General features: G+C 38.4%; 1 protein-coding gene across 4 annotated transcripts in view; it reads right to left on the reverse strand.

Annotated features, from left to right (window-relative positions):
- Positions 1-19,090, reverse strand: part of LOC124545070 — an 83,155-nt gene that overhangs the window by 6,411 nt on the left and 57,654 nt on the right. For 2 of the 4 annotated variants that reach the window (XM_047123876.1, XM_047123874.1), the window contains exons 8-10: positions 14,370-14,547; positions 4,732-4,883; positions 980-1,074 (exon numbers count right to left, since the gene is read on the reverse strand). In XM_047123876.1, the coding sequence (XP_046979832.1) occupies positions 1,000-1,074; positions 4,732-4,883; positions 14,370-14,547 (405 nt within the window). In that variant the 3' untranslated portion in view covers positions 980-999. Of the gene's footprint in view, positions 1-979; positions 1,075-4,731; positions 4,884-14,369; positions 14,548-19,090 lie in introns of those variants that run through there. The other 2 variants (XM_047123875.1, XM_047123877.1) reach the window with 2 other exon arrangements.

Raw genomic sequence — 19,090 nt, forward strand, 5'->3', positions numbered from 1 at the left:
CAGCAGGGCTTTGACATGTGACCTGATCTGATGAGCTTTTTCTTGTTCTCAGAGAAACTTTCCCCAGCCTATGTGAAGTTGAACCTTGGTCTCAACATCATAGCCATAGACCCACATCTCATCGCCAATTATGATTCTCTTGAGCAGCAGCTCATCATCATTTGCACGATCCAAAAGCTCTTCACAGATTTTGAGGTGAAGGTCTTTCTAGTCTTAACTCATGAGCCATGGGATGAACTTGGCAGCAACGCAATGCATTCAAAGATGCTGGGTCTGGATTTTATGACGATCCGACTGAAATGTTACATTCTTCTGCACTCTCTCGGCCAGTCTGTCTTCAATTCACACACACACTTTTGTTGATGTTCCTGACATACGCGTCGTCAGCAGACATAGTAGGGTGTCCTGAACAACAGTCATCTTCAACTTCCGTCCAGCCATTTTTAAACCATGTAAACCATTCGCAACACTGAGTACAGCTTAAGCACTCATCACTGTAGGCTTCCTGTACCATTTGGTGTGTCTCTGTAAAGGTTTCCTTGAGTTTCACGCAAAATTTAATGCAAATGCATTGCTCCTCTAACTCTGCCATCTTGAAATTTGCAAACCATGTGATACAACTCAATACACCATGGAACAATAACTAACACACATGCAGAAATGAAACTTTCAGCAGTTACATATTACCCACAGGTGCATGCAGGGATGTCATCCGCATTTTGCTCCAACACACCACTGGCGCAAAATTACAAATGCTCCAGAATTTTTTGAACAGACTTCATATTATAGCTGTGTGGAGAACCAAATTTATGATCTATATGCCATTAGGTAAAAATTGGACAGAAATCAACATAAAAAAGTTTTAATTTATGCAGTTAAATAACATATGTGGATTATAGATACTAAAATTATCATCACTGAATTTGGATCGTTCATGGTTCACTAAATGAGACAATTGTCTACACATCCTTATACTTACCTGAAAGGAGATGCAAAATTTCAGGCTGAGCTTGATATAACAGTGACACTGTTTGATAAATTCACTTCTCCTTTCAAGACCCTCCTCTGAAGTTTCTGTACAAAAAGAAAAACAATATTTGAATGTAGAATGTTACTAAAGAGGTACACTGAAGTGAAATGTCTGCAAACGATCTCCTCCAAAAATCACCATAGAACCTGGACTGAATACAGCATCACCAATGGTCGTAAGGTTATTTATGTCATCAAAATGGACTGTATGCTGACTTGATCAAGTTACTGTAAATGTTGACCTTGTTCCATAATTAAAATGATGTATTTTTATTTTATGTACTTAATTTGTTACCAAAAGGTATCAAATATCACATGATTTCAGATCTGCTGAAAACAATTTTAAGACAGGAGTTAATAAAACATTTATATATAAAACTGCTATTTCATATGCTTTCATTATATATGGAGTTTTCACAAAATACTTCTTTCATGTATACCAATCTTTACCTCTATTGTAAACTAATTACTTCTGTATTTTACACCCATCCATATCAGGATTTAGAACATTGACCCACCTTTTCACCAGGTAAACAAGTTGTATGAAAATATTCTGATTTTATAACACTCCATGCCCCGTAAATTACTAACTACAAGGTCACACCTTTACATTTTCTTTCTGTGTTCCTGTTTCACAACTTTCTGACACCAGGGCATAAGGAAACCAAGAGATTTTAGTGATGCCAACAGTATCTTTGATCCTAACTGTCTCGCTTGACGTCAAATATTTCAATGTGTTGTGAATTGTAAGACATTGTAGGACCACCTGTTGCTTCCACAACAAACTCTCTCTCATGCACCACACTGGAACAGTACTTCTCTATTATATATACCTCTGGTGTCCTCTTGCCATCTATACGCATCCATATGCCCTTGTTTCTGTCCTCATAAAACATTCCTCATCTGCAGTCCATAGGTCAATATTACTTCTCCAAAACTTCACTGTTGCAGTAGTTTTCTTACGAACATCTGTTTCTTAATATGTCTCTCTCATCAATTATGAATCAAACTCTTTATAATTCCCATTTACTGTATTTATGAGCAACCTATGCTGTTGAACTTTCATTTTTTCTTTTGCGTTCACATTTGCTTCTTCCAGTTGCATCGTATTTCCTTCTGTGAGTGATAAGCTGGAGTTCTTTTGGTGGTACTTGTGAATTTTCACCTCTATTTCACTGCACTTGTAATGGTCTTTTCTTCCATAATTATTTACTGCTTTATTACTGTAGTGGTGCCACCAGACATTGTCATGGAAACCAAGAAGCCAGCACAACATTACTATCAACCTCTGTGGCACCAATACTCAGATGGTGCTGGTCCTCAGATGTACCCTTGAAAGAATCATGCCACACTTCCAACATATAAGCAAGTGCAGGATACTCTCTTCTCTATGTCTTGATGCAAGCAGTGGAGTGCATGCCACAAGTGTTGTTATATTTGCTACAGTGTTATTCCGGTTGACTCTATTTGTAATAGATAGAACTCTGACATGGCTTGGACTGGAATTTGTTTGGGAATATAGACTATAGATAGCTTGCACTTTTCTTAGTAGCATCTTGTATATATATCTCTTGCTGTGAATAAACTCCATTATTTGCGTTCATAGGTCACATTTTACATAACTCCTCTTCTATTGACAAACGCTGAAGACTTACTTGCGTCATTGCTCACTGACACTCATAATTTTCACTTTATATAATCCTGTCCTGAGCTTACAATATTCCACTTCTATACGTTCACATTTCTGTTCATCACTAATAGGTTATGATTTGAATCTGACCACCTCATCTTGGTACGTTCTGCAGTTAATATCACCCAATCCCTTGGGCATTTACTTTGTTTCAATACCCAGTAAAATCATTTGACTTCAGTGTTACTCATACAACGCACACTGATATCTTTATTTCTATTCGTGACAAAGGCAATACCTGATACACCATTTGCTGGCACTATTATTGACTTTATTGACTTAAAACCATCTAGCCAGACACTACCGTTCTCTTTTCACTTCACTTTATTAACCTGTACCACATCTAACTTGCGCAAGGACACCTCTCTCTTCTAATTCCCCCGATGTTCCACAACATTCAAAATTCTGCATTCCAGGTGCTCATTCATAGAACTATAGCTTTATTCAACTTCCTCTTGATAAATCCCTTCTACACAGGTATGGTTTAGAGAAATAAACAAGACTAAGCAATTCCTACCCAGAGATCCAAACAAGTCTACACAAAAATCCTATCTAAAGGTTCAAACAAGTCTAGACAGATCCTATCCAGAGATTCAAAGAAAGGACTAATTTCCTATGGAATATTCTGCAATGAAAGAGGACAACTTCATAAAACATATTAGAAGATTGTATGTTCTGCGGCTGCATTTTTTGTCTTTAACCCTCCAGCCACAGGTGATATAAATGTGCACATTCCACTCTTTCTAGACAATTTTGCTCTGTTTGCATGCTGGAAACCACAATTTTCCCAATGAATACTTTTATGCTGCTCTGGAACATAGTAGGGTGCTGTTTTCTCATCAAATCTTTTTCTGTTTCTCCAGAATATCAGAGGTCACTATTTTCCTATCTCAAATGTCAGGAGTCATGTTTTATACATTCTCCAGTCTAACTCACTTACTCTAACATGTACCTTCTCACACCAGCAAATTAGTAACCATATTCTTGAGCTTGTCTGTGGAACCTTGCTTGAAAATATACAGCACTCACAAAAATTATTATTAAGTTTATTCTCACTTTTATAACACTGAACACGACTTTCGCATTTCCCACATTATTTTTTAAAAGTCAAATGTGTGTTAATTCCTATGGAACCAAACTGCTGAGGTCATTGGTCCCTAGACTTACACACTACTTACACTAACTTATGCTAAGAACACACACACACACACACACACACACACACACACACACACACACACACACACACACACACCCATGCCTGGCGAAGGACTTGAACCTCTGGCAGGAGGGGCTGCACAATCCGTGACAATGCGCCTCAAACTGCACGGTGTGTTAAATGTCAATTAAATATAATGATAAATTAACTTTTTGGTTTTCTTGTTACATTCCTTTAATTTTATTCTTACAACTACTCTAATTATTGAACAAAAATGGCTCCCAATTTTGTACGGAAATACTGGAAAATCACCCTTGGTTAGAGGATTAATACATTTTTCATAACCTTTTGCATCCCCAAGTTATTGGTCATTAGTGATTTTCAGCCCCTAAGCAGGCTAGTTATGTCTGGTTATGACAGACAAACTTTTAGTTACAGTTAGCCCTATACAAGCATTTATTCAATCTTCTTCAACAGCAGGACATGCATTGGTCCCAGCATAGTAATAATCACGCAGCATGTTTTTACGCTTCTGTAAAACAGTTTGTCTACATATCCCACCAAAATTATGCAAAAACAATTAACTATGTGAATAACACTTGTGTAAGTACACTTTGGGAAAGTATTGAAACATGCTGATAAAATTCTTTGGACATGTGACTGCACCATGAAATGATAATGCCAACAGTAGCAAGTTCACCCTGATAATGAATGCCTGGAATAGTAGATGACATGCAGATCATGACATGTTCTCACCCAGAAGAGTTTTATTGAATGAGACTCTGGCTGTTAAAGATGCCATATTCATGTCTGAAACCTACAAACTTGAATAAAAAGCAATTTCCATACTAACCCTGGCAAATATTTCAGCCATAAGTCTATTGGTGCGGAAATCTTGCTTACGCTTTCGTTCTGAATTTTTGTTTTGTGTCTCTGGTAAAAGACGATAGTGCCGCTTCGTCAAACTTTTCATCTGTTTCTGGGTGAACACTCGACGTCGATTAACTATTGAGAGAAAAAAAACCAAAATCAATTAGTGCACATTCATGAATCACAAAAATGTCAAGAATAAATTTTGAAACAATCAAATAACAATTTAAATAAACACACATTTAACTGTCGAGCCATCTGACAGTGTGAGGTGGAGGGTACTTTATGTGTCACTGTCATTTTCATCCATATTCTGTGAACAAGGTGCAGGAAGAACAATAACCCTTTGCTTGAACTCTAATTTCTGTGATTTTTCCCATTATGTTGCTTCTCCGTCCAGAATGTGCATTCTCATAATTTCAACAGCAGAACTCTCTATGATATACTTCTTTTGCAACATGTTCAACTGGAATTTGGAACTGGATGAGCATCTCTTTAGTGTTCATGTGTTTACTGAATGAACCAGTCAAGAATGTGCTCACTTGTGAATATTCTATACCTCTTCTACTAATCTTACCTGGTAAGGGCTCCAGACTATCAATCAATATTCAGACTAATCAACTGAGAATTTTTTAAGCTATCAGCTTTGTGGATGAATTACATTTCCTTACAATTTTACCAATAATTCTTAGTGTGGCATTTTCCTTTGCTACAACTAGTCTTATATGGTAGTTTCAGTTAAATCACTTTTGACACATACTTGTACATTTTTATGGCTGTGGCTGCTTTTAGCAACTGAATGCCAATCATATAATGAAAGATGTGTTTGTATTTACGTGCAATATGTTACTTTTGTTTAATTTTGATGGTCAACTGCCAGTTCCTGCTGCAAGTGCTTATCCTCTGTAGGTCTTGCAATTTCCTGGCATTGGGACTTTTCTGTATACAATAGTTGACCATTTACATACAGTGTGAACAGTTATGATCCTAGAAGACTCCTTTGAATTGCACCAAATGCTACTTTCATATTTTACAATTATCTTGCTAGCACCCTTGAAACATAGTTCTGTCTGCTAGTATGTCCTAAATCTAATAAATCACAGACCCTGCACACCGAGTTCCAGTCACCTCTATGCCGGCTGCCACCCGCAGCCACTCTACAGCCTGCAGTTCCATGACCATCACCCACATAGTCCTGCTGGGCCTGCCTACCTGCGTAGCGTATCCATGGCTACCACCTGACTCATCCCTGCACGCTGCCTGCTGCAGATACTGTGTTCTATGTTTGTGTGTGGTTGTTAATAAAGAGTTTTTCAAAAAAGATTAGTTGCGTACATAGTCTGCATCTCCAACCACCTCCAGCAGAGAATCGCTCGCCCAAACCTTTCGAAAGTACAACTGATGATGATATGATGATGATGATGATGATGATGATGATGATGATGATGATATCTGGTTTGTGAGGCACTCAACTGTGTGGTTATCAGCAGCCGGAAAGTACAACCCATTACACTATTTTCATTCCTACAAAGGATATTTTCACCCTCCAAGAAGGCCATAACACACAAGTATACAACATGTTCCATGATCCTGCAACGGATTGACTTTAACTATACACGCTATTACATTATGTTCTTCAGTCCATTAACTCTGAAAACTTGAATGACTTGCAACTTTTTCCAGTTGCTTGGATGGTACCATTTCGCCAATGACCAACAATAATCTGCTTCTAAAACTGGAGCAAGTTCTCTTGCATAATCTACGTAGAATCATGTAAATATCGCATTTCTTCCACTGAACTATTTAAGTTGATTTCCTGTTGCTAGCATATATCTCAATACTTCTCATCTTCTTGTTCATGCTGTGATTGAGAAAGGGGAACCACAGAATGAACTAAATAAATATTTATTCATTTATTAATTACGTCAAAACACATTTACAAAACAGATTAAAATGTGTACAAGTGGATATCAAGAAAACAAACACCTCACATTATTAAACTAAATTTTTTGACCAAAATGTGGCCACTTCAAATGCTTCTGGTGAGCAGGTCCTCCGTTATGCATGCGACAGGGCACAAACTGCACTGTAGCAGATGGTCTGTGTTCTGCTGTTCTTCACACTCGCTCACACACTACGAACACCACATAAATGCCCCACTTCTCAAGAGTGACTCTGCCTCTGGTGCCACTGGAGCATAGGCTTAACAGCCTATGCTCCAGGTCTTCCAAGTTGCCCAATACTCTGTAGAGCCTCACTCCATGATGGCAAGCATGGCATAAATATTCTGTGACTTGTGCAATTCTGTGTGTTGTGTTAGACTTTCAACTTAGTTTAGTATTCCATTCTTCATGCATTACTGAATCTGACGTACCTATACATGCGAGTATTAATGTAATGTAATATGTGGAAATAAACCATTAACTCTCAGAAGTTAACCACACCCCTATATGTGCAAAAGGAAGTCTCTTGTCCAGCACGCCACTAATTAATTTTCTGAGTCCTAGCTTGCTACTTTTGGGTTTGCTTGCTGAGGTGTTTTAGTATGTGTCACTAATTATCTTAATAAACTATTTCTTGAATTTAGATGATTGTGTACTACCTGATATTAAAATAAAGAAGGGCCACATATGTTAGTGCCCTGTCATTTCTTCACAATTGCTGCTTCAAATGTCAGGCATACATTTTTTCTGTGTTAAGTAACAATATACATTCCCTCACAGCCGTAATACCTATGAATCCTTTGAATGGTAAAGGCTTTATGCACCGGCACAGAACTTCCCAGCACTTTAGGAAATGAAACTCAACAGAAAACAATGCAATCTGGAAAGATCTTCGATGTATGGCAACATATACACTGCCTATTTCCATATTACAAAAGTATGAATACAAGTTCCACCAAATACAACATGGTAGCTTCCGAAGCACCGAAACTGAGATTGCACTGTGTGATGCAATTTTGTCAGCCAGTCATAGCTTATGTCACATGATTTTACCATCCAATGACAGCCCACATTCAGAGCATAGGACACATGATGTAGACAGCCAATAACATCATCACTGTTAAGTAGTACAGAAACATAACTAGGAAAAGCTAATGGTTTAAGTTAGTACACATACAGTGTAGCTCCAAGCTAAGCTTTCACATATAATACTGGTCATCAAAAATTTTTTGCTGTTTCTTCCCAGGATGTGGTTAGGTGGGATCCGAAGTGCACAGCATAAATTGCAGCAGCTGAATATTTCTGACAAGCACGATTATAAATTTCATTGCTGTGAACCAAACATTGTGTGGGTTATCTGGTTGAATATATGTTCCGCCGAGCACTTCCGACTTTTTCATAGAAAAGCCAGTTACGTGTGATATTGCTCAATAATTCACTTCATACCTTTTTTTTCAGAATAATTACAATTTTTGCCTTTATTATTGCATAATTTTTAATCTATGAAAGCACTAAAATAAATACGAAAAGTGAATCCTGAAGTTCGGTCTTTTTTAGCATGTGTTACTCTTTAACATACAACAAACATGAAATTTTTCTAAGTGGCTGGTCCTCCTCAAAGTTTTTACGTTTTGAATGAAAGTCAAATGCTCCGTGATTTTCGAAATTCATCATACATTATCACATGTAACATAATTGATTTCTCATAAAAGGATATTTACTTTGAAAGTAACACTTCTCAAACCACCATTTCGCAACGTTTTTCTGCCACCTGTTAGAAATGTAAACAGTTGTTACGTCACACTCATTGAGTGAAGCATTAGTACTGTGCAGCCTGACACAGTCACTTTGATTAAATATCTAGGTGTAACATTGCAAAACAATATATAACAGAATGAGCATTTAAGGACTGTAACTGGGAAAGCACATGCCTGACTTCAGTTTATTAGGAGAATTCTGTGACAGCGTGGTTCATCTGTAATGGAGACCCCATGTCCTAATGCGACCCATTGACGAGTACTGTTCTAGCATTTGGGATCCGCACCAGGTCGGAATAAAGGAAGCCATCAAACCAATTCAGAGACACGTTGCTAGATTTGTTACCACTAGGTTCAAACAAACCACAAATATTACAGAGATACTTTGGGAACTCAATGGGAATCACTGGAGGGAAGGTGACACTCTTGTCAAGGAGCACTATTGAGAGAGAATTTAGCAAACCGACATTTGAGGCTAACAACAGAACGATTCTATTGCCACCCACATATATTTCGCATAAGGACCATGAAGATAAGATTATAAGGATTAGGGCTCAAATGGAGGCATATAGAGAAGAATTTTGCCTTCACTCTCTTTGTGAGTGGGACAGGAAAAGAAATGACTAGTAGTGGTACAGGATACCTTCCACCATGTACCATATCAGGGCTTGCGGAATATGTATGTAGATGTAAGTGTAGATGTAGCAGTTGTGGTTACGAAGTGTTGTGCAGTGTTCATCCCAAAGCCTTTGACACATTTAGCTGCCATCAACAGACGCTTGTGTGTGCATTGTGCTTTTATTGTTGCAAATGGTGCATTTTCTTTGCAACTAAAATTTTATTTTGGTGTTATTCTCTCATTTATGATTTATTATTGCAGTATTATTCTGCAGTAGCAGGCTAAAGTAAAATTCTTTGTTAGAGAATCAGTTCTTACTAGCAAAATTACAAAAAATTAACTGAAAACAAAAATGAGAAAAATTCCACGAATTCTTACAAACTTCCAGGCTTTTCTCAGATGAAAAAATTTCCAGGTTTTTCCAGAATGAAAAAATTACTGCATTTTTCCTTGATTTCACAGGGCATATGAACCCTGCATCACTGCCCTTGGAGCTTACGAAATAAACTAGTGCTCTACAGCTAGTTTCTTAGGAAGTGGACAAGATGGCAGTTGATCATAGTTTTACACTTTTGAGGAGAATTATATGATTCACATTGTTGCAAGCTGCTGAGAGGTCTACAGATACAGCTTCTTAGTCTTTTTCTTCTTCTTAACCTCATGGAGTAGGCTTACAATTTCTCCTGTCTTCAGTGAAGCCATCTGTTCCTCTATAATCCTACATCTCTCTTTCCTATTGGTTTATAATTGATTACCTGTTTAACTAATGTCTTCCCCCAAACTATTGATATGCTGTTCACATTTTATGCATCCTTGTTCTGATTTTTTTTTTTTTTTTTTTTTTCAATTATACAGTATATACTGAGTTGTTCTTTTATCATATTGTTTTGTATTTGATCTCTGAGGGCACATCACTGAACTTTCCTTAAAAATTTCATTTCAGTCAAGAGTATTTTTCTTTTATTTTTCTCAGTTAAAGGCAAAGATTCACTTCCATATATATGAATAGGGGTAGCCACTATTTTATACAATTTTGACTTGGTGTTTTTCATTGTCTTGTCACCCTGTGTTCTTCATATTGTGCAATATGTCATAGATTACCTTGCAAAGAGTAAGATGATAACTGGTAAATACAAAACAAATTGTCTGTACAAAACAAACAAAAACAGACACGAGAGTATGGCAGCCACAGATGCCAGTTTTTCAGATCCAACAGAATCACATTTCTGGAATATTATCTAATCCAAGGAGAAGTGTTGAAGAAAGTGCACTGGTCTAAATGGGGACATAAAAACAATAAGTGAACTTTTGTACCTTTCATTATCAAAGTGAGAACTTTTCATCCTGCCCTCATAAATCTGGGAACAAGGAACGTGTGCAAGAAATCTGAGAAAGATGTGGTTCTCTCAGTGGGGTACATTAGTTTGAAAACTCTCGTCCAAGCAATTCTCAAGTAATGTTGGTCAGTAAGGGGGCTTTCCGAAGTTGGATTAATCGAGAGACGAAGATTCAAGAACAAGCTTATTCTCCATCATGGATTTATTTAATCAAAGAGAGTACTGCTAAATAGGATCTAATGGGGGACTACGAAAGAAGTGTTATACAAAACAGAATAGTTTACTCCGATGCTGAGTGTACACAATCCATGAGGAGTGTGTACTGATAGTCTTCCGGTGGCTCTTATGCTACATATGTAGGAGAAGATGATGCATTCTGACTTAACAACAACATACCAACAGTCATTCTTCCTATGGACCATAAGCAAATGGGACATGAAGTAAGAAATATGATAAAGGTACACAAGCATCCTTCAATAGACACTGAACAGTATATATATACTTTTTTAAATGTACGTCTATGATACATAACTGTCTCTAAATTTTCAGAGAACATTATTATATATTGTTATCTAATAACATTTCTGAAAATCAATCTTCCACAGCGAAGTTGATTTCTGGCTATTGACAAGTGACAGATGCTTCTCACTTTACATGTGATGTGTCTCTTGAATATAACAGTTAACAGAATGACAATGTATGATTTTGGTTTCTCTCTCTCTCTCTCTCTCTCTCTCTCTCTCTCTCTCTCTCTCTCACACACACACACACACACACACACACACACACACACACACACACACACACACACAAACTTGTAAAGAATTGTATCACAACTTCAAATTTTGTATCAATAGCTCTTAGTGACTTGGTAATATAGTTGTTGTGGTGTTGTTGTTGTCTTCAGTCCTGAGACTGGTTTGATGCAGCTCTCATTGCTACTCTATCCCGTGCAAGCTTCTTCATCTCCCAGTACTTACTGTAACCTACAACCTTCCAAATCTGCTTAGTGTATTCATCTCTTGGTCTCCCTCTACGATTTTTACCCTCCACACTGCCCTTCAATGCTAAATTTGTGATCCCTTGATGCCTCAGAACATGTCCTACCAACCGATCCCTTCTTCTAGTCAAGTTGGGCCACAAACTTCTCTTCTCCCCAATTCTATTCAGTACCTCCTCATTAGTTATGTGATCTACCCCCCTAATCTTCAGCATTCTTCTGTAGCACCACATTTCGAAAGCTTCTATTTCCTTCTTGTCCAAACTATTTATCGTCCATGTTTCACTTCCATACATGGCCACACTACATACAAATACTTTCAGAAATGACTTCCTGACACTTAAATCTATATTCGATGTTAACAAATTTCTCTTCTTCAGAAACGCTTCCCTTGCCATTGCCAGTCTACATTTTATATCCTCTCTACTTCGACCATCATCAGTTATTTTGCTCCCCAAATAGCAAAACTCCTTTACTACTTAAAGTGTCTCATTTCCTGATCTAATTCCCTCAGCATCACCTGACTTAATTCGACTACATTCCACTGCCCTCGTTTTGCTTTTGTTGATGTTCATCTTATATCCTCTTTTCAAGACACTGTCCATTCCATTCAACAGCTCCTCCAAGTCCTTTGCTGTCTCTGACAGAATTACAATGTCATCGGCGAACCTCAAAGTTTTTATTTCTTCTCCATGGACTTTAATACCGACTCCAAATTTTTCTTTTGTTTCCTTTACTGCTTGCTCAATATACAGATTGAATAACATCGGGGACAGGCTACAACCCTGTCTCACTCCCTTCCCAACCGCTGCTTCCCTTTCATGCCCCTCGACTCTTGTAACTGCCATCTGCTTTCTGTACAAATTGTAAATAGCTTTTCGCTCCCTGTATTTTACCCCTGCCAACTTTAGAATTTGAAAGAGAGTATTCCATTCAACATTGTCAAAAGCTTTCTCTAAGTCTACATGTGCCAGAAATGTAGGTTTGCCTTTCCTTAATCTAGCTTCTAAGATAAGTCGTAGGGTCAGTATTGCCTCACGTGTCCCAACATTTCTGTGGAATCCAAACTGATCTTCCCCGAGGTCCGCTACTACCAGTTTTTCCATTCGTCTGTAAAGAATTCGTGTTAGTATTTTGCAGCTGTGACTTATTAAACTGATGGTTCCGTAATTTTCACATCTGTCAACATCTGCTTTCTTTGTGATTGGAATTATTATATTCTTCTTAAAGTCTGAGGGTATTTCGACTGTCTCATACATCTTGCTCACCAGATGGTAGAGTTTTGTCACGACTGGCTCTCCCAAGGCCGTCAGTAGTTCTAATGGAATGTTGTCTACTCCCGGGGCCTTGTTTCAACTCAGGTCTTTCAGTGCTCTGTCAAACTCTTCACGCAGTGTCATATCTCCCATTTCATCTTCATCTACATCCGCTTCCAATTCCATAATACTGTCCTCAAGTACATCACCCTTGTATAGACCCTCTATATACTCCTTCCACCTTTCTGCTTTCCCTTCTTTGCTTAGAACTGGGTTTCCATCTGAGCTCTTGATATTCATACAAGTGGCTCTCTTTTCTCCAAAGGTCTCCTTAATTTTCCTGTAGGCAGTATCTATCTTACCCCTAGTGAGATAAGCCTCTACATCCTTACATTTGTCCTCTAGCCATCCCTGCTTAACCATTTTACACTTCCTGTCGATCTCATTTTTGAGACGTTTGTATTCCTTTTGGCCTGCTTCACTTACTGCGTTTTTATATTTTCTCCTTTCATCAATTAAATTCAATATTTCTTCTGTTACCCAAGGATTTCTACTAGCCCTCGTCTTTTTACTTAGTTGATCCTCTGCTGCCTTCACTACTTCATCCCTCAGAGCTACCCATTCTTCTTCTACTACTGTATATCTTTCCCCCATTCCTGTCAATTGTTCCCTTATGCTTTCCCTGAAACTCTGTACAACCTATGGTTTAGTCAGTTTATCCAGGTCCCATCTCCTTAAATTATCACCTTTTTGCAGTTTCTTCAGTTTTAATCTACAGTTCATAACCAATAGATTGTGGTCAGAGTCCACATCTGCCCCTGGAAATGTTTTACAATTTAAAACCTGGTTCCTAAATCTCTGTCTTACCATTATATAATGTATCTTATACCTTCTAGTATCTCCACGATTCTTCCATGTATACAACCTTCTTTTATGATTCTTGAACCAAGTGTAACCATCCTCCACCCATTATGCATAGACACACATTTATTGTACAGGTCAGCTGTGGGTTTTAAAAAGAGCAACTCTCTAGCAAATCAAGCAATGGAATATGCTGGATAGAGTAGCAACAGTATGTATTACGATAGACTGCTACACACCACACAGAGGAGGCACTGATTGACAAATATTATGAAGGAGATCAAGTGCTTTGTCAGGTGTACACACACACACACACACACACACACACACACACACACACACACACACACAAACACACACACACTACAACTGTCATCTCCAGGTGCACACTTCCCGTGTGTGTGTGTGTGTGTGTGTGTGTGTGTGTACTTTGGCTGATAGCTTTAATATCCAGCAGCCTAGCTTTATTACCTAGTACCCAACTTTTAAATGTGCCTGTTTGCTATTCGATGCCTCTTCTATGTGATGAGTAGCAGTCTATCTTAATTCACATTGTTCTCTAGCAAATCAGTTGCTCAATATTTAAGGCTCACTGTGCTAACTTAAAAATTAAATTTGCACCTTACATATATTAATCCACAAGATTTCTGCACTATATTAGCTCAGAATCGCTAACACCAAAATGTATGAATAACAGCAAATTTAAGTATGGAAAGATATGCGATTTAATTATACTTATAATGACTGTATTCTGGCATGGATCAATATGTTATGCTGATATAAAAATTTGAGTGTAGATGACATAGCTTAATTTGCCAGAGATACTAAAGCATATGCAGCTGCCTTACCAAGAACCTCTGATGCCACCGATGATGGAGGTGGTGGTGGTGGAGGGGCTAAGCCTGCAGCTAGCAAATTACGACACTCTTGCAACCGCTGCTCACGAAGACGTGTCATCTCTGCAACACAGTGTCGCCTCTCTTCTGCATTCTGCACATAATCAGGACGGCGAGACCGTAGTAACTCCTACACATAAGACATTATACAGTAAGAAGTGTATCTTCAAGCAGACTGTAATGTTCTGCAACATTTTACCATATGGTGACTTTTCAAACAAAACAAGTAAACCATATGCAACTAAAAAAAAAAAAAAAACACCACACAATAAACACTGCTATTTCAATTCACGTATTTTCTGCTAGAAAACTGCTTATGTCTGCTGTCCTCTGGCAACAACACAAAATTTCTATCTTCATTTAATCCTAATTGTGCATATGAGCACAGATCATTACTCAATAAACAGATCTAGTGTCGAGTAGCTGACTGTCACACAGCAATAGATTATAACGTGCTTAAGTTTTTGATGGAGTATTTCCTTAACATACGTGTGTGTGTGTGTGTGTGTGTGTGTGTGTGTGTGTGCACGCGCACATGCACGTGCATACATATGCGCTTGTATATGCCTGCACTTTGAAGGAGGACTTTCTGAAAGGTAAGTAAGAAATTATTTTCTGAAAGTTGAGCAAGAAATTGTCATTTTTATGAACCATTCTGCTGTCCAGTACATTTCGTGTCTGGTGTGAAGCAATTTATCTGTGTATAAATAACTAAATCCCTTCCTGGACTTCCCAAAGAGCTATCCAATCCTAAATACTGCACTCTTATTAAATAAATGAATCCATTCCTTGTATCCATAATGTATGCCACAACAAACATTATGAGTCTAATTCATAAATTGTGAATGTTTATTGAGTAATATTTAGTGCGGATCACGGCTGTAAGTACCTCAAACAAATTAAAGAAACAGTTACACTTTACTTGCTCAAGGCAGAGATGTTGCTTGCAATACACAAGGTATGGCTTATGCCATTATACAGACTATTTTTAGAGTGGAGAATATGATTTTGAAATGAATTTATGTATTTTGTTGATAATTGTTAAATGATGATAACTGCAATGAATGCAAAAAGAATTTGTCTTGTAACCAATAACAGATAAAAACGTTGAAAAGAATATGAAACATGCATGCAAGAGCATATTCAACTCTTGTTGGAAAGCATGAAGGAAGATGTAAAGCCCTCAGTAATTGTGGATTTCACATTTAAGAAAAGATTTGGGCTGCCTGCTACATATGAGGGCAGTTCAATAAGTAATGCAACACATTTTTTTTCTGAAACAGGGGATGTTAAATTCAGCATTGAAATAGACCAGGTTATTCCCCAATCTTTTAGCTACACAACACTATTTTTCAACGTAATCTCCATTCAATGCTATGGCCTTACGCCACCTTGAAATGAGGGCCTGTATGCCTGCACGGTACCATTCCACTGGTCGATGTTGGAGCCAACGTCGTACTGCATCAATAACTTCTTCATCATCCGCGTAGTGCCTCCCACGGATTGCGTCCTTCATTGGGCCAAACACATGGAAATCCGACGGTGCGAGATCGGGGCTGTAGGGTGCATGAGGAAGAACAGTCCACTGAAGTTTTGTGAGCTCCTCTCGGGTGCGAAGACTTGTGTGAGGTCTTGCATTGTCACGAAGAAGGAGAAGTTCGTTCAGATTTTTGTGCCTACGAACACGCTGAAGTCGTTTCTTCAATTTCTGAAGAGTAGCACAATACACTTCAGAGTTGATCGTTTGACCGTGGGGAAGGACATCGAACAGAATAACCCCTTCAGCATCCCAGAAGACTGTAACCATGACTTTACCGGCTGAGGGTATGGCTTTAAACTTTTTCTTGGTAGGGGAGTGGGTGTGGCGCCACTCCATTGATTGCCGTTTTGTTTCAGGTTCAAAGTGATGAACCCACGTTTCGTCGCCTGTAACAATCTTTGACAAGAAATTGTCACCCTCAGCCACATGACGAGCAAGCAATTCCGCACAGATGGTTCTCCTTTGCTCTTTATGGTGTTCGGTTAGACAACGAGGGACCCAGCGGGAACAAACCTTTGAATATCCCAACTGGTGAACAATTGTGACAGCACTACCAACAGAGATGTCAAGTTGAGCACTGAGTTGTTTGATGGTGATCCGTCGATCATCTCGAACGAGTGTGTTCGCACGCTCCGCCATTGCAGGAGTCACAGCTGTGCACGGCCGGCCCGCACGCGGCAGATCAGACAGTCTTGCTTGACCTTGCGGCGATGATGACACACGCTTTGCCCAACGACTCACCATGCTTTTGTCCACTGCCAGATCACCGTAGACATTCTGCAAGCACCTATGACTATCTGAGATGCCCTGGTTTTCCGCCAAAAGAAACTCGATCACTGCCCATTGTTTGCAACGCACATCCATTACAGACGCCATTTTAACAGCTCCGTACAGTGCTGCCACCTGTCGGAAGTCAATGAATCTATACGAGACGAAGCGTGAATGTTTGAAAATATTCCACAAGAAATTTTCGGTTTTTTCAACCAAAATTGGCCGAGAAAAAAAATGTGTTGCATTACTTATTGAACTGCCCTCGTATTTCTTTATATTCTGCTACAACCAAAATGGTTCATAAGTAAAGCAACACAAAAACTTCCAGAAGTCAATACTTAGAGATTTGAAACAGTTCTGGACCTGAAAGAGAAAAAACTAACATCATCTGCAAATTTGCCATTTTAATTCTGCAAAATAAAGTTGTTCATAAATAACATTATTATAACATTCATACTACTATAATAACAGTAACCATTTATTTGGCAGTCAGTAACACAGTTCCCATGAAATCACTGTTTTAAAGTTTTTCCTACACTGAAATTTCATGTTTGTTGCTTCCAATTGTGTTCTACTGACTCTAAAATCAAAATATCACTTTTCAGCATAGTCTGTATTCGTACATTGAATGGTGACATTAGTTCATCCCCAAAAATAATTTTAGCATTTTAGGGGAAAGCTTTTCTACAAACAGATATTTGTAGTTATATTAAGTCAGTATAACCGTAATTGTAACACTACAAACCATGACAAGAGTAATTATCTCATGAACAAGGATAATGTCTTTTGTTAGTTGTGCTCTGGAATCAGGATCACTGCCCAAAATATTGCAAAAGAATTCATTACACCTAGACTGCATGCAGAGCAAATATTACAGACTAGAAGTAAACGAACTACAAGGGCAATCGCAAAAGTAAATCCCCTATATTTTTAAATATAGAAACCATAGTATTGGGAAAACAATAGTTACATCATTTTAAAGGGTGAAGAATGCTTTATTTTTCTACATAATCACCATTTTGGTCAATGCATTTCTGTAGACACAGTGGCAGTTTTACAATGCCCATGTCATAAGAGCTCACTACCACGTCCTTCAGAAAATGTTGAACCTCATCTTTTACTGTGTTGTGACAGCACAACTGCAATTGAGACAAATGTTCCTCCAACTAAAGGAATAAGTGGTAGTTGCTTGGTACCAAGTCTGAGCTGTATGGTTCGTGGGTGATGACATTCCAACCAGAGTTTTACAGGAAATCACCGGTTTGATGGGTGACGTGGGCATGTATCATTTAGGAGAATGCTTATGCCCTTGTTCAATGTACCTCTTCTCTAGTTTCGAATTGCTCTTCCAAGTTATTTCAGTGTTTCACGGTACTTGTCAGTGCTTGTTGCTGTCCCAACAGGCAGAATGTCGACCAACAGTAACCCCTTCTGCTCCAAAAATACAGTCGCTAGGACTTTATCAGCAGACTGTGCTTGTTTGAATTTTTGTGGTTTGGGTGAAAAGAGATACCGCCACTTAAATGACTGTTGTTTTGTCTCAGATGTAAAGTGGAATGCTCACACTTCGTCACACATGACAATCAGGTCCAAAAAGTTGTCCTTTTCATGTGCAAAGTGGCGAAGAAATTCCATGGGAAGAATCAACTCACTGCCCTTTGTAGTCTTCTGTACACATATGCGATAGCCATCTTGCACACGCCTTCCAATATTGCAACTTTTCCTTTAAAATCCTGTGGATTGTGCTTCAGGAAATTTCATGAATCAAAATGCAGAGAGCATTCAAAGTGATACTCTGATCTCTGTGCATGGTTTACTCAAGCTTCACGACAGTATCGTCAGAATTGATGGCCCACTGCTCTTTCTGCATTGTGAGTTTCAGTCTGACCAGCTGTAAACTCTCTACACCATTTATGAAAGTTTTTATCATCCATACATGAGCATCCATATGCTTCCATCATATGGCAAAGAATTTCAGCTGGTTCAGTGCCTTTTGCATTCAAAAATTAAATAACTGTGTGAACTTTGCACTTGCAGTAGCATTCAACAGAAGTTCCATTTTGAATAGCTGCCATGCCAAGACAGAGAATCTGAGTGAAGGGCACAAATGCTTATTTGGAAGCAGGAACAGTGTCACTTAAAAACAGTGTGACTAACAATCTTATTAACAGTTTCTCCACATCCCCATAAAATGGGAGACTTTTTTTCGGATTGCCCTCGTACGTTTACTTCAGTGTGGGGACGTCATACCACACAGTAGCTATATTTTAAGTGGTATACACACAAATAAATTTAGAATTTCTCTTAGTTCTATCCTCTGCATCTGTCTGCCCCCTTCTCCCTTTATTTATTCCTCCAGCTC

Source organism: Schistocerca americana, chromosome 8 (assembly GCF_021461395.2).
Source record: "Schistocerca americana isolate TAMUIC-IGC-003095 chromosome 8, iqSchAmer2.1, whole genome shotgun sequence".
NCBI lineage: Eukaryota > Metazoa > Arthropoda > Insecta > Orthoptera > Acrididae > Schistocerca > Schistocerca americana.